Source organism: Chlorocebus sabaeus, chromosome 11, assembly GCF_047675955.1.
Source record: "Chlorocebus sabaeus isolate Y175 chromosome 11, mChlSab1.0.hap1, whole genome shotgun sequence".
NCBI lineage: Eukaryota > Metazoa > Chordata > Mammalia > Primates > Cercopithecidae > Chlorocebus > Chlorocebus sabaeus.
The window spans coordinates 96,136,304-96,152,289 of NC_132914.1; the positions used below are offsets into that span (position 1 = coordinate 96,136,304).

General features: G+C 40.0%; 1 protein-coding gene across 13 annotated transcripts in view; it reads right to left on the bottom strand.

The window, feature by feature from the left end:
* Nucleotides 1-15,986, bottom strand: part of ANKS1B (ankyrin repeat and sterile alpha motif domain containing 1B) — a 1,279,773-nt gene that overhangs the window by 96,664 nt on the left and 1,167,123 nt on the right. For all 13 annotated transcript variants that reach the window (XM_037987423.2, XM_008004353.3, XM_037987370.2 and 10 more), the window contains one exon: nt 2,614-2,721. In XM_037987423.2, coding sequence (XP_037843351.1) covers nt 2,614-2,721 — 108 coding nt within the window. The remainder of the gene's footprint in view (nt 1-2,613; nt 2,722-15,986) is intronic.

The following is a 15,986-nucleotide window of genomic DNA, read 5'->3' on the forward strand; positions in this document are numbered from 1 at the left end:
TGTGAAATACTGACAAGACAAACTGTGGGGGTGGGGAGTCGCTTTTGAAGCAACAGCCAAGGAATGAATGACATTCCACCATTTTATTAATGGCACAATCTAGTCAATACGTTTTTCCCCTAAGTATTTCAGGTCAAAGGTCTGAGATATCAAGAGTCAGGTTCTGTTTTCCTAAAGCAGCACCATGGATGGTCTCAGGAGGGAGGCACACCTATGTTGGGCACCTCTGACACTACTGCTTGTGTTTACAGGAAAGGAACTGGGCCCTTGCGTGGGCAGAGCATCCTCACCATGGTAGATGCCATGATGAGAAAGCTAAAATGGGACCCAATGGGTCTTGATCCTTCATCAAAGAATGGTCTGACAACAGGGTTGGGAAGAGGACACAGTATGGCAACACAGCATGTCACACGCACAGACTGCAGAGCAGTGCATGCTACGACAGAGGATGCTTTTCCAAGGCAAAGACAACTCCATCCGAGGGAAACAGGTCAGGAGGAAGATAGGGGGCATAGACAGCTCAGCTCTACTGTTTGCAAGTAAAACAGGATTGGGATCATGGTGTTTCTTCAGATCCCTTCTCCTGCAGATATTCTGGACCTTCTGTGATAGATTTAGGTCCTACACTTTTTCTCGGAAATCTCTGTCTTTGATCTTTTTTTGTTCCCCTAAATCTCTTCCAGAGAGCCAGAATGAGAGGTTCAGAAGGGGAAGGAAAAAGAGCAGGGTAAGTAGCAGGAAATTACTTCTCTAAAGAGTTATTTTAGGATGACTACACTGATGGTGCTTATATCTTTCTCTCCTTCCATGTAGCAAAATGAAGGCAAAACAAAAATCACTTTTTTTTTCCTAATTTATTTGACGCTCCTCTTTCTAATGGGTGAAATTTCCATTTGTACTTTTATGACTCCCAAAACTCTCAAGTAACCTCCAAATATCCCAGTGTACCCTAATGCCCCCAGTAATTAATTCAACCAGTATTCATGTAGTGCCTACCCAGCCCACTCCAGTCTCTCTCAGGAGGCTAAGCTCGTCCTCCTGGAGCCAATTCTCTTGCATCCCCTGAAATCCTTGCGCATTTGCTTCTCCTCCAAAGCTGAATCAGACTCCAAATCCTAACAGCTCCTCTCCTGCCCCACCCTCTGTTACCCTGACAGTGGCTATGTTGTTTGCTGAAGTATATTGATAAGAGGCAGGCCACTGCATTTCATCACGACGGTTACCTCTGGGTGCCATGCTTGTATTTATCCCTTCAGAAAGGAAATCAGAAACAAGCAAGTGCAGGACAAAATAAAAAGAGCAGAGTGGGCACCCCACAGCTTTCAGGGAGATCTCAGCTTTTTGACGAATTTTAGAAAAGTTCTTATAGGACGCATGAACACTGGTGACTGCCAGCCACTTCTTGCCACTGCCATTTTGCCTGGAAATCATCTCTCTCACTTTCTCTCTGCCCTTTCCTCCCTCCCTTCCTTCACTTCCCCTTTATTTCTCTCTCCCTTCTACAGGTTCTCTCTAGTTTCCTACCTTATAATTCTTTTTTTTTTTTTTTTTTTTTTGAGATGGAGTTTCGCTCTGTCGCCCAGGCTGGAGTGCAGTGGCATGATCTTGGCTCACTGCAACCTCTGCCTCCTGGGTTCAAGCGATTCTCCTGCCTCAGCCTCCCGAGTAGCTGGGATTACAGGTGCGTGCCACCATGCCCGGTTAATTTTTTGTATTTTTAGTAGAGTCGGGTTTCACTGTGTTAGCTAGGATGGTCTTGATCTCCTGACCTCGTGATCTGCCTGCTTTGGCCTCCCAAAGTGCTGGGATTACAGACATGAGCCACTACGCTGGGCTCCTACCTCATAATTCTAAAGTGTACTTGAAGAAAAGAAATACCATTTATTAAGTAAGGTTTTAGATTCTCTATTCTAAATTTTTGAAGTGGGTAAAGTTGGACAAATTTTACTTCTTGAAAAAACAGAAGACCCTAAGGTTAATTTTAAATTGCTCTTTACTTAACTGTGGTCCTTGATCGATTTTCTTTCTGTGGGTTTGAGGAGTCTGACAGAAAACTCATTTCCGCTCTCCTGGTGTAATGGGGTGTGGGATGGGAGGTGAGGGAGTGGTTCTTTAAAGGTGGTGATTTGTCAGGCTGAATTCCATTATAGATGGATATCTAAATCTCAAAAATATATATTTAACTAATCTAGAAAAACAAATCTTGTTGTTTTGATTGTGTCAAACACAATCAAAAGGGAGATTGATTTTACACAGATATGGTAAGCTACAAAGAAAAGAGCCTGCACTTGCTGATCTATTGCTTCAGTTGTATAAAGTGTATGTTTATAAAACCTATAAAACTGCACAAAATAATTCTTTTATTTCCTTACTCTGTTGCCCAGGCTGGAGTGCAGTGGTGCAATCTCTGCTCACTGCAACACTCCGCCTTCCAGGTTCAAGCGATTTTCATGCCTCAGCCTCCGGAGTAGCTGGGAGTACAGACGGGCACAACCACACCTGGCTAATTTTTTCTGTTTTTAGTAGAGGCAGGGTCTCACCATATTGGCTAGGCTGGTCTCAAACAAGTAATTCTTAAGGGCAGAGAACCAAATGAATGTGCTTGGCACTTACCCTGAGGGTGATGGACCGAGGGGGCTTCTGTGGGGGATCGTCGTGCAGCCTGTCTCCCAGAGATGCCAAAATACGTTTCCTGTGGCCAATCAAATTGATTTTTAAAACCTGAAACAACATATATTTGGGTTAAATATTTCATTGGAGAACAAATAATTTTTCTATGTCCTAAAACATGTGGGGTGAAAAGAGATTTGTGCAGTTACCCTTGCACCATGAGATGTGGTGTGACATCAGTGTGACTGTTGAAGTCAAGAAAGATTGCAGTAGCATCTGGGAAGCCTGGAGTGGCTAAGTAGTAGGGGCAGAAAGAGTAGGGAGGACGGTTCTCCTTCTACTCATGCTGCCTGAGAGTCTCATTCCCAATGCAGCAGCCTCAAGACCTTGACAGAATAGAAGCCAGCTCTTCTCATAAACAGCTGAAAACTCACAGGATAAAATCTGAGTCCGGACTTGGCTTCGGGGTAATGGGGGATAATGGGGACAGGCTGCCCTCTGTCCCTTTCCCTCCATCCAGGATATGCAGTCACGGCAGCCTCCTCTAGGTACTGGAAGCTCCACATTAATTCTCACCTTGGGGCCTCTACCCCTGCTCAATCACCTGCCTGAAACGCTCCCTCTCCCCTCTGAGATTTCCAAATAACCAGGGAATTCTCATGGTTCTGGACCCTGTTCTGGCGCTGTCTCCTCAGAAAGGTCTTCCCCCACCTCCTTATTGAAGGAGCCATGTCCTCAACCCCGATACGCTCTGCATGATGATCCTCATTTTATCATGCTCTGAAAGCACTTTCTTTACAGGCTTAGTGTTTGTGTTTTGTTCCACCCTCTCCAGGTAAGCTCCCTGAGAGCAGGGCACTGGCATATGCTGATCACTGTTATTTCCCCAAAGCATAAAAGGATGACTAAAAAAAAATAAGGGATTAATGAATATGAGAGAATGAATGGTAATAGAGAGCTGCAAAATTAGAATCATCTTGCATAAGGATATGGTTAGAATGAAGGACTACTGGGGTAGACTCAGAGCCTCCCCAGGATGGTATTTTGAATCTGACCTTGCTGCAAAGGGCACATGGTAGAAGAGCTCTCAAAGGGAACTGAGAATTGCAGCACCTCAATCCTCAGCCCCATTCCTGGTGCTTTACCAGGGGCACACCCCTTTCAATCTTCCCAGCTTCTCTATCTGGAAGGAGTTCTCACTTGACAGATGAAGAAACTGTGGTTCAGAGTGGTTAAGTCACCTACCCAAAAGCCAGCATGTGGTGGCTCTGGGATTTGAATCAGATTTGCCTGATTCCAAAGCATGTTTTACTCCAAAGTATACATCACAAAATTTGGGCATTTCTTCAAATATTACCAACTTCTTAAAAATATATTGTATATTTAATCCATTCATAAAAATGTGTTTACCTCTTCTCTACCCATGTGTAGTCCCAAGATATAATAATCTTGTTGGGTAAGTAGTTTCCAAAGTCGTTACCGCATGTGTAAATTTTTTTCTTCTCTTTTCAAGTTTTAAGATAGAAGGTGGGGAGAGCATTTCTTTGGCAGGCATCCCATGCTACCTTGAATTTTTTTTTAAATTTCAACTTTTATTTTGATGTAGGTGGTATATGTGCAGGTTTGTTACATGGGCACACTGAGTGATGCTGAGGTCTGGGGTATGAATGATCTCGTCACCAGGTAGTATGCATAATACCCAAGTAGGTAGTTTTTCAGCCCTTGTCCCCTTCCTCCCTCCCCTCCTTTGTCATCCCCAGTGTCCACTGTTGCCATCTTTACGCCCATGAGTACTCAATGTTTAGCTCCCACTTACAAGTGCGAACATGCAATATTTAGTTTTCTGTTTCTGTGTTAATTAACTTAAGGGTAATGGCCTTCAGCTGCATCCATGCTGCTGCAAAGGACATGATTTAGTTTTTTTATGTCTGTGTAGTATTTCATCTACCTTGACTTTTTATTTGCCTATTTGTTGGTTAACTTATGGGCCTTTTGGCCTAAACTGATGTATATTTTAAACTCAAACTATGCCCTATTCCTTTGACAGCCACCCTCTGACCCGTGCCTGTTGATGATGAGGAGGGTAAATGTTAGCCAAGGTGAATGTCCCCATGCACCACATCCCTATGATTTTATAAAACCTTCATCTCCCCTGGTCAATGAATCCTAATCTTTGTAAGTTTGTTTTCATAAAGCAGCTCCTCTTTTCCATAAATCATTTCAGTTGACATCCTCTGGACTTTCTCCTACCCTATTATAGCTGCTTAAGGTTTGCTGAAAAAATGGCTCACTATATTGCAGGTATAAGTGAACCATGGCTTTACATTTATGCAGGATACTGTTTTCTGCTTTCAATACCCCTTTAAAATGTCCTTCCTAAGCACATGTGATTTCTAGCTAGCCTTTTAGCTGCAGTAGGAATAACTAGGGGCAAAAGTATACACTGACTATAAAATCCCTTAATTTTGTTATAGCTAGTAGTTCAAAGCCCTTTAATCTAGGAGGGATGATTTGAATTATTTTTCCCTAAATTCCTTATCTTACAGTTGTCCAGGCAGAAGCCCATCTGGCATCCTTCTGCCCACTCACACAGCCCTGTGTTAGCTTTCTGCATTTATATTAACCAGTTTGGCATTTCACTACCTGGAAGAGCTTAGTGGTTTTTGCAAATCTGGAAATTTCAGCATGTATTCCTTTCAGATGATTTATAAATATGCTAACTAAGTGTGGCCCTACTGCTGATTACTTGCAGGCAGCATTGTTTATACAATCCATAGAAATGTTCTTACATTCTTGTATTGTTTCTTTTTTAAAGCATCGAGATCAAATAATTGCTCCATCTCAGAAAAAATACGATAACCTTTCCAAAGGTATTTTGCAAGTCTAAATACAGTATATTTTCTAATTCTCTTTTATTCTCATTCTCAATTACTTTGCCAAAAGCTTCTATTGGATATAAATTCCTCCCACAAATCTTTCTCCCAGCAGATAGCTGGACCTCATGCTGATGGTACTACCTTGCCCTTTCCCTGAGTCCTGCTAAAAATGTCTTTATAATAAAGACATTCATTTAATTATTATTATTTATAAAACTGACATTAAATAACATGTAACTGTGGTACAATTGAGCTGATGTAATCTCCACTATTGCTTTTGGTTTACCCTCCCACAACTTAATTTTGGGCAGGTTACCTGACTCCTCTGATCTCAGGTTTTCTCACATATAAAGTGAAGAAGTTAATGACAATTTCAAATGTTGTTGGGAAGATGAAGAGTAAATTGTGAGAATAATCAGCATAATGCCTGACACATAGAAGTCGCAACTTTCACAGTGTGCTTATTCCAGTGAATGGGTTCTGAGGGTGCACAGGAATCCTGGCCCAGAAGAACAAGGACTTGGTCATTGTCATAAAGTCAATCATGTTAAAGAAATACACTGGAGCTTTGGATGAAGAGATGTGGCTAACTTTGGGAAAGCCCTCAATGAAGTAACTTATCCTAGTAGGAACGTGGATGATTTCTAGCTATTAGTCTGAGGCCAGACCCAATTTAAAAGAATATGCTCTTCTCCCATCCACATTGCTTAATCTTCAATAGGAGGTAAGCTGAGGCACTCCTCTGCACTGAATCTTCATTGCTGTCTCCTCCATAGAGCTACCCAGATGCGGGTGGATTGATGAATGGATGGATGGATGGATACATAGATAGGAAACAAATCAACACAGGTTGGTTAGTACTATCAAGATCACCTGGATAACTCTCCTTTTTATTAGAAATGAGCTCCCATCACTGAAGATACTGATGGTAACTTCCATTTCTTGAACATTTTCTATACTCTAGTTCTATGTTCTAGTTGTGTAGAAACTGTACCAAGTGGTTATACATGTATATAAATATCTCTTGTAATCCTTACAATAGCATACAATAAAACCATTCTCATTTTAGAGATGCAAAATTTGAGATTATGAAATGCTAAGGAACTTCTCCAAGGTCACACCGCTAAGAGGCACATGGCTAGGATGTACACCTGATTCTTAACCTGCCCTTCACCACTCTCCTTGCTCTTCTTCTTGCTGTTAACCTCTACACCTTTTGACCTTTAGTTAAACTATTGGTTATGTCATCATGAGGCTTAAGACGTTGCTTCTTACTTTGAGTTATCATGTTTAAAGCATTTACGTAGGACTTTGAGCATCTGAAAACATTAAAATAATTCACTTTTTCATAAGGCTTATAGCATTGTTAAAGCTACAGGCTACAAGGGCAGGTAACTCACAGTATTCCCTGTGAAATACATATATAGACCAAGGACAGGAAACCTTCATCATCCAAGATTCAATCTGAGCTGGCTCACTGTGGAGTGGTAGACAGGGTGACAGTTGGCTTCAAAATGTCCAAGTTGACAATAATAAATCTAATTGGCAAAACAATAACAGAGAATATTCCAAAGAAAGATGGTCACTATGGAAAAGTCAAGTCTGAAGGCTGTTGGGTTTGCCTTGAGTGAGAAGAGCTTAACAGCAGACTGTCTTTGCAAGCAGATGGGGTCCTGAGGTAGTGGAATCCTACAACCCCAGGCATCATGGGTGATAACCAGTGTGAAAACTTTAGTTTTCAAAAAAACCAGAGTAATGGTTACTGCAGTAGAGAAGAATTCTGTGTTTTCATTACTGCTTGGGTTAAAGTTAACTGTTCAGACAAAGAACATAATGGGAGTAAAAGACAAAATAATGGTAATATATTGGATATTTAGTTATTCTAAGATATTGAAGCAATTCAGTTCAACTCAAAAACAATATTGAATTTCTGCTACCAATTATTTGGAGGACTCAAAGGGGAAAGTCCATGAACAGAGCTTACAATGTTGGAGAGATCAGGCACAAATAACTATGTTATCACACTATTAACTAAGACAAAATTATTACACACATGAGCATAAGAATGTGGCTCCAACTGCTGAGTTCCAATAGATAAGAAATAAAAGTTGGCCAGGCGCGGCGGCTCATGCCTGTAATCCCAGCACTTCGGGAGGCTGAGATGGCTGGATCACAAGGTCAGGAGATCGAGACCATCCTGGCTAACACAGTGAAACCCCATCTCTATTAAAAATACGAAAAAAAATTAGCCGGGCATGGTGGTACATGTCTGTAGTCCCAGCTATTCAGGAGGCTGAGGCAGGAGAATCACTTGAACCCGGGAGGTGGAGGTTGCAGTGAGCTGAGATTGCACCACTGCGCTCCAGCCTGGGCGATGGAGCAAGATTCTGTCTCAGGAAAAAAAAAAAAAAAAAAAAAAAAAAAAAAAGAAATAAAAGTTACTGCATGTGTTCTTAATGGTTTTTGTTACAACTATTGTTAAGAGGAATGTGGGTCAAAGGCAAGGAATATTGTTGAAACAACAGGAGTCAGCCACAGGTGGGCATCCGTTCATCACAGCAGTAGCCACCTCCAGGAATTTTCTCCAGTATCACTTAAACAGGATAATTCCAGAAACCCCACTGTGAACCCCAGCAACAGAAGAATAACCACGCTGGATGACAATCCTATAATATCACGTCACCGCTGTTTATGTTTCTGGGTTTGGCTGTGGGAATTCGGCCGGACGGTATCATGATATGACCCTCATACGGAATAGCTTACTTCAGAATATATGTCATAGCAAAGCTGAAAGTCAATGGACTTAAACTTTTTTTCTTTTAAAATTTAATGTGATATAAGATTAAACATGTTTACATTTATATCACATTAAATTTAACATGTTGATTTAAACATGATGTAAATGAAGCATTTTTCTTTATCTACTTTAACAAAATTAAATAATACTTTGATTATAATAGCTATACTGCTTTCTCATTTTAGATACTTTATGAAATACAGAAAAGTAAGAGAACAAGTAATCCACAAACTATGTCTAAATAGATATATTTCCTTTCATTTTTTTCTCCCATGATTATGTTTTGTGGTGGTCATATCATAAGTACCGTTTTCGCCTTTTTTTTTTTTTTTCAGTTCTTTAAAGCTAGAGAACTTTTCTACATACACAACTCTCAGTAGACATTTTAACTAACTCCGTATTATCACATTATTGTTTCAGAGAAGTATGTCATAATTCATTAAACATTTCTCCTACCGTTGAAAATTTTGGTTTGTGCTTCTTTCTGGATAGCAAACATTCCACATGCATAAATAATTTTATCATCCTACAATTTCCATTCTGACTGCCATGTTTACATAGACACAGCATGGAAAACACTAAAGAATCACACAAGTCACGCAGAAAAGTCATGTAGCAACAGTCTGTCTCCATGTTCTGCATGAAATCTCAATCTATTTATCGTCGGCTGGACCAATTCCTCCTGGGAAAATCACAAGCCCACATAATGTTCCTCAGTGTCATATTTTGCATTTGTTATGTTTTTGGAGTTCAGAGTTAGCTAACAGATGTGAAATAGCACATATAGCTGGAATTCTTCAGAGAGTACACATGTAGCGATGCTGGGCACACAAGCGATTCTAGTTCTCACCACCAGGAGACTGCATCCTTTTTATTCCTAGATTTTTATTGAGGGAGGGAGTTCATCCTGCGTTTGGAACTCACTCCCATTTTAGGGGGTAGATTATTTCCCCTTTCCTTTCTAGATACTTGCCAACTAAAGAGAACAGCTCCTGTGCAAGTCTATAGAGCTCACCTGGCTTCAGAGTAGCCTCTTCTAATAAAACTGCAAGTGTTCTGAGCGGTTCTGGTGTTCCTAAATGCCAAGAATGGAAGTGGTGGCGGAAGTTGATCTGCTTTGTTCTCATCTGCAGAACTAAAATTGCAAATAATTGTCAAAGTTTTCCTCCCTGCCTGAGAACAATTTCTAAACACTTTCCACCTGAAAGCATCAAGGCAAAAGTGCCTGTGTATAATTCCATTTCAGATTCCTGCAATCTTAGAAATCTTCACTTGAACTTGTATACAATTTTTGACCATGACATTTTTCTCTCTTATTTCTTGGACTGCAATAATCCATGTCTGGCATGGGAGGTGAACAGAAAGACCTTAGGAGCAGAACGTCATGACATTTGGCTCTTCTCTTACTCTTCTTCTAGCTAAGTAATCTTTAATGTCTTTGAGTTGTAATATAAAGGGGAGAATAACAGTCTTATTCAACAAATATTTCTTGGATGCCTTTCACATATAACCACCATGTTATGCAATTTGTAAGCCACAAAGAAGAAAAAATATCGAGTCCTCTAGGGCTCTCAATCCAGGTGGTAAAAAAATATTAAAACTATGTGAACATACATGCGTATATATTTGTGTGTATGTATGTAGGCATCTAAGTGTCTATGCATGCATGTATGTATGTATGTATGTATCTATCTTTCTATCATCCATCCATCTATCTGAATATATACGTCTACACAGTCTTCCCAGCCTAAAAGGGGTTTCTGTGGATTGAATGAGAATGACTAGGAAGCTTATCTGGAATTATAAAACACAGAACTAAGGTGCTAAGGTATCATTTCTGTTTTAAGTATCACAGAAACTTAAAACTTTCTTACCCTATCAACAATATTTGGATATTATCTTTGATATTTAAATGTGCCATTATGGATATCTCTGGGTAGATTTTAGATCCAGAATCATGCCTTCCACTTCTCCAACCTTCTCTCCTGTTATTTCTTTGTGCCACATATACACACTTGTGCATATTCCAGAATGTCTCTGCCTGGATTTTCATTAGTATCCCACAAGGATGAAATCGAGATCCACCTAAAGCCTTGCTTGCTCACCGTGGATTACATCGACCTTTCTTTCTCTGAATTTCTTTAGTATCTGTGGGCTGCCCTGTGCTGTTGACACGTGATACATCCTGGTGGGTGCAGCTAGCTCTCTTTATTTGTGTATGTGTCTTACCTGATCAACTGACTATAGGCGCTGGAAAGTCAGATATGGTGTTACTGCATCTCAGGGTTCCTCAATGCATCTAGCCCACGAGTACAACTCAAAGGTGATCTCTAAGATCTCAACTCAAATCCCTGTCAAGGTGGACAACAAATGAAGGAGGGGAGATGTCTCTAAAAGAAAAAGAGGGAAGGAAAATAATACCTATGTCTTATTTCCTTCCCTTTCTACTTTCAAGAGTCTTCTATTCTTTCTGACCTTTTGCACCTTAATTCCTACACACAGTCTTGCCATGGGTGATGCAAAATTTCCTTACGTCCCACCATCTGTAACTCTTTCCCTTCGCCTCTGCCACTTCATCTAAAAAAATTCCCTCTGACTACGGTTTCCAAATTCCCTTTTCCTTCTGCTATTACTTTCCAAACCAACTGCTACTAAATAATCAGCAAATAACTGACAGATGCCACCGAAATACAACTGTGCTAACCTATGGAAAGGAAAAGAGGTTCCAAGTCAAACAGCTCCAGAGAGGGCAAAGGATAGTTACAAAGAGTGAGGAAGGAGGAATGTGTGTTTTCTGAATATAGTCTGTCCCATTAAATAGGAAATACTAATTATGAGGAAATGAGATCATCTTTGCATGAAAAGAGAGACCTTAATGGTATAATTGCCTCTGAACATTTAAGGGCTCTGGAGGTACAAAGCCTTCTTTTGTAATCAATGAGAATCTTAGGTTTATTTGTGAAGCTCTCTGAATTACCTCTTGATGAAGGTACTAATTTTCTGACTTTCACATAAACATTGCTTCAGAAGATTAAAAACACACACAAAACAAAACAATAAATCAGTTCCCAACTAATTTCCCTGAAAGTTACTTTTAAGTAAAGCTTGCTGCCAGGTAAGTTTTTATAGGAGAAATTTGGTTTACATTGCTCAATAACCCAATCATTGGGGTTACTGAAGGAAAAATTTGTTACAAAAGAAAATGGGAAGTATGTGCAATATCCCAGATCTGAAGTTATTCTTGGAGATGTGAAGATGTGCTAATAGCATCTGAAAAGTGTAAATCTCCCTGCAGTACTATGAATACATAAAAATGCTCTGTATCTTAAGAAGTAGAGAGACTGCTGTTTTGCTATATTTTGCTATATTTTGCTAACCATGCAGGATATTTACTGCTAAGGAGGGTATTTTCCAACTTTATTTCCTTTCGATTTTTGAGATCATAAAATTTATGATCAATTACATTGTGTGACTGATGCTCTCAGTATTGTAAATGAAATTATGGTTATCAAAATTCATTAACATATGTCCATATAAAATAAACAGAAACATGCAACATACATGAATATACCCAAATATGGGTGAATATACCCATATTTGTAAAAGAAGCTCTAAGACAAATTGAGTCTCAAGAGACAATCCTAGGTAAGTGACGGCCTGGTTACTCCATTTTTGGGTTACAAACGGTCTTTTCTGCTCTGTTGCTGCTCTGCCCCTCTTCTTGATGTTTAGCTACTTTAATGACATATAACACCCTCCATCAGCAGACAGAATAGTGAAAGAGGCAGTGAATTCAATCCAGCCAATTCTGTTTCTGTCAACAGCTCTGATAAAAGGGTTTTATGTGGGAGGAGGTAAAAAACTACCAAAACTAGCTAAATTAAAGTTTTAAAAATGCATCCACAGATTTTACTTAGCCTAGCCAGCTACTACTGCACTTTAGAATTGGACATTTACCATATTTCAGCTACGTATGGCGGCAAAAAGGATGTTAAGGTTAAAAAAAAGTATTATAAGGAAAGAAGAGGTTGAGTCCCAAGGACAAGTTCAAAAAGAAGAAAAAAAAAGGGTAACAACAGTGAGAGAGATTTCTTATCATCCCTTTTCTCCCATTGTCCCCACCCCCACCACTATCCCCTTCCTTATTTCCTGGAGAGTCACATCACAGAGTAGAGCTGGAAATCACTTTAAACCCATAAGAATGGCTAACATTAGAAAACAATGACCCTGCCTAGGATGGTAAGGATGTGGAGGAACTGGAACTCTCATCTTGCTAGCAGGATTGTAAATGGCACAGGCACTTTTGGGGAAACTGTCAGTTTCTCAAGTTTTGACCCAGTTTTCTAACATACAGCCCAGCGAGTTGACTCTAGCTAGTTACTCCTAGCTAAAAATGAATACATATGCCCACATAAAGATTTGTACATAAATGTTGAAGCAACATTATTCATAATAGCTAAAAATTAGAAACAATCCAAATGTCCAATCATCTGGTGAATGGATAAGTAAAATATGGTATATTCATGCAATGAAATACTGCCTAATGATACAAAGGAATGGGCTATATGATACAGGCTATAGCATCAACAGATCTCAAAAACGTTATGCTAAGTGAAAGAAGCTGCACACACAAGATGATATAATATTGTAGGATTCCATTTACATGAGTTTCTAGAAAGCACAAAACTTTATGTACAGAAAGCACATCAGTGGTTATCTGGAGTAGGAATAGGAGCAGGGATTGACTGAAATGAGCATAAAGGAATTTTTTGGGGTGATGGAAATGTTCTAAAATGGGACTGTGTTGATGGTTGCTTTATAGGTTCGTTTATAGGATGTATAGGTTTACTGAAATTTATCTAACTGCATACTTAAAATGGGTGATTTTCATGATCTGTAATTAAATTGCAAAGAAATTGTTTAAAAAAAAATAATGCTGGGAGAATCCATTCAGTATGCAGTATTGTATAAAAAAGTCCATTCCTGAAGGCTGTAATCCAGGCTGCTCGAGAGGAAGACCTCTGTTGTCTTGGAATGTATCACTTATCAGCTGGATGGAAGAGTGAGCAACATACACACTGCAGGATGTCTTAAGGAAAATGTGACCTGCAGGGTAGCTTTGTTCTAGGAGCCTACTACTATTTAACTATAGGCTAATAGACTCTGTAGCATATTCTTTGTTATTAGTGTACAATACAGTAAATTAGTACTGACTTTCCTCTGTATGTGCATTTTTTTTTTTTTTTTTTTTTTTGAGACAGAGTCTTGCAGTGTCCCAGGCTGGAGTGCAGTGGCATGATCTCGGCTCACTGCAAACTCCGTCTCCTGGGTTCATGCCATTCTCCTGCCTCAGCCTCCAGAGTAGCTGGGACTACAGGTGCCCGCCACCACGCCCGGCTAATTTTTTTGTATTTTCAGTAGAGACGGGGTTTCACTGTGTTAGCCAGGATGGTCTCAATCTCCTGACCTCGTGATCCTCCTGCCTCGGCCTCCCAAACTGCTAGGATTACAGGCGTGAGCCACTGCGCCCGGCCTGTATGTACATTTTTGAGGGTCTTAATCCTCCAAGTCATAACACTTTGGTAAAAATGTTTATGCTTTCTAAATACTTACAACAAATGGCTTATGGATGTTTGAAAAGAGTGGAGTGATCACTCGGAGCCAACATGGGTTCTCTCTGGATGGGTAACAGGTGGTGATCATGAGATGGCACTCAAGAACCAGAGAATAAGGTTGCATTCTAAGCACCAAATTAATCACATCAACAGTGCTATGATTTGAGTTTTCTCTGAGAAAAACTCAGCTTGAAATTGGATCTCCAATGTGTCAGTGTTGGCAGATGGGGCCTAATGGGAGGTATCTGGGTCATGAGGCGGCGAATCCTTCTTGAAATAATTTGTGCCATTCTCTCAGGAGTGAATGAGTTCTTGCTCTGGCAAGACTGGATTAGTTCTCACAGGGATGAATTAGTTCCTGCAAGAGTGGGTTGTTAAGAAGCCAGGACATCCTGTGGGTTTTGCCTCTTCACACGTCAGCTTCTCCTTTAACCTTTAGCCATGTTGTGATACAGCACCAGAAATTCTCACCAGAAGCTAAGCAGGTGCGGGCATCATGCTTCTTGAACTTCCTAGCTTGCAGAACCGTGAACTAAATAAACCTTTTCTTCTTTATAAATCACCCAGTCTCAGATGTTCTGTTATAGCAACACAAAACAGACTAGGACAAACAAAGTGATTGAAGTCAGAATGACTTTCTAGTCCATGAAGAGTCAATGAGATAGACTGGCAGCGTGACTATAGTTTAAGTGGTGATACTGAAATCCAGCTAAACAAAGAAAGTGTGCCAGGGTAGGGTGGAGAAGCAAGGGTAGAGGGCAGATTGAAGCAAGGAAACTATGGAAAAAAGAATTAGAATGTCTAGCTTTGATAGCATCATAGGGAGAGACTGAATCTTAACGTAAGTAAGCTCCCTGATTACTCAAGGTGCTATTTTATCAGGTTTTGTACTGATCTAAATGAAACATCCCTCAAAATTCCCTTTCCTTCAATACCACATGTACCAGGAAGCAGTAATCACTGAATCAGTGTTCTGAGTACCCAGATATGAGAAGAGGAAGTGTTGAAGATGGGGGATTAGGGAGCGGAGCATTTGGTCAGTTAGAGAATTCTTCCCATCATGTATTAACAGACTGGACATCTTGATACACTGATCTCTCCTTAGTTAAATTAAATCAATACCACCGAGGCACAGAACTTGATCAGGAGGGCATAGTGATTAAGAGTGGGGCTTGCTGTCAGGGTGACCTGAGTGTGAGTGTTGGTACTGGCATTTACTATATATGCCTTTTGGTCAATTATTTAACCTCTCTCAGTGTCACCTACCTTGTGTAAAATGATGGAGCTAAGAAATAGTATTCTCCTCTTAGTATAATAGTTAGGATTAAATGAGACACATGCAATGCATTAAGCACAGTTCCTGGTATAAAATGAGCTTCATAAAATTCTAACTTTATTCAGTGTTTTGATTAAGCCCAGTTTCTGAACTGGAAGGGCTGAGCCCTCCCCTGGAACCTGCCCAGAAGGAGCTCAGCAGCCAGCCATGCCCCTTTTTCCTGGCAACAACCCCTGCATCATCAGCCACTCTTCAAACTTTGCTGGCCTCACTGAAAATCCGTTTTTGCCAAACTTTATTAACTTTCTTTTTTTTGACAGAGTTATTAGTATGAGGTTCACAGACCAGGAGAATGTCACAGATATAGTGTCTTTGGTTCCAATAAAGCACTTGATGAAGTCTTTCATTATCTATAAGACGGTGGGCTCTATGAGAGAAAAATTAAGTGGATTCACAGCTGGTTGTACATCTACAGCCAAGAGGCTTGATGAATGGCTCTGTCATAACCTGTTGGGGGACCACTGATTGAATGCCACAGCCTCTGCCCCTGGGTTCTGCTCTATTCAATATTCTTATTAATGGCATCAAAGTAGACATAAGAAGAAAACTTATCAGATTTTTCAATGACATAAAACTGTGAAAAATATTTAGTATAATAATAGGCTAAATGTAAAATTCAATATTCTCTCAATGGGCTGAAAAGGCCAACCTGACACCAAAAAGACGCAATTTAACAGGGATTAAATATAATGTCTTACATTAAGGATCCAAAATAAATCAATTGTTCAAGTTCAAGACGGGAAAGATATGGC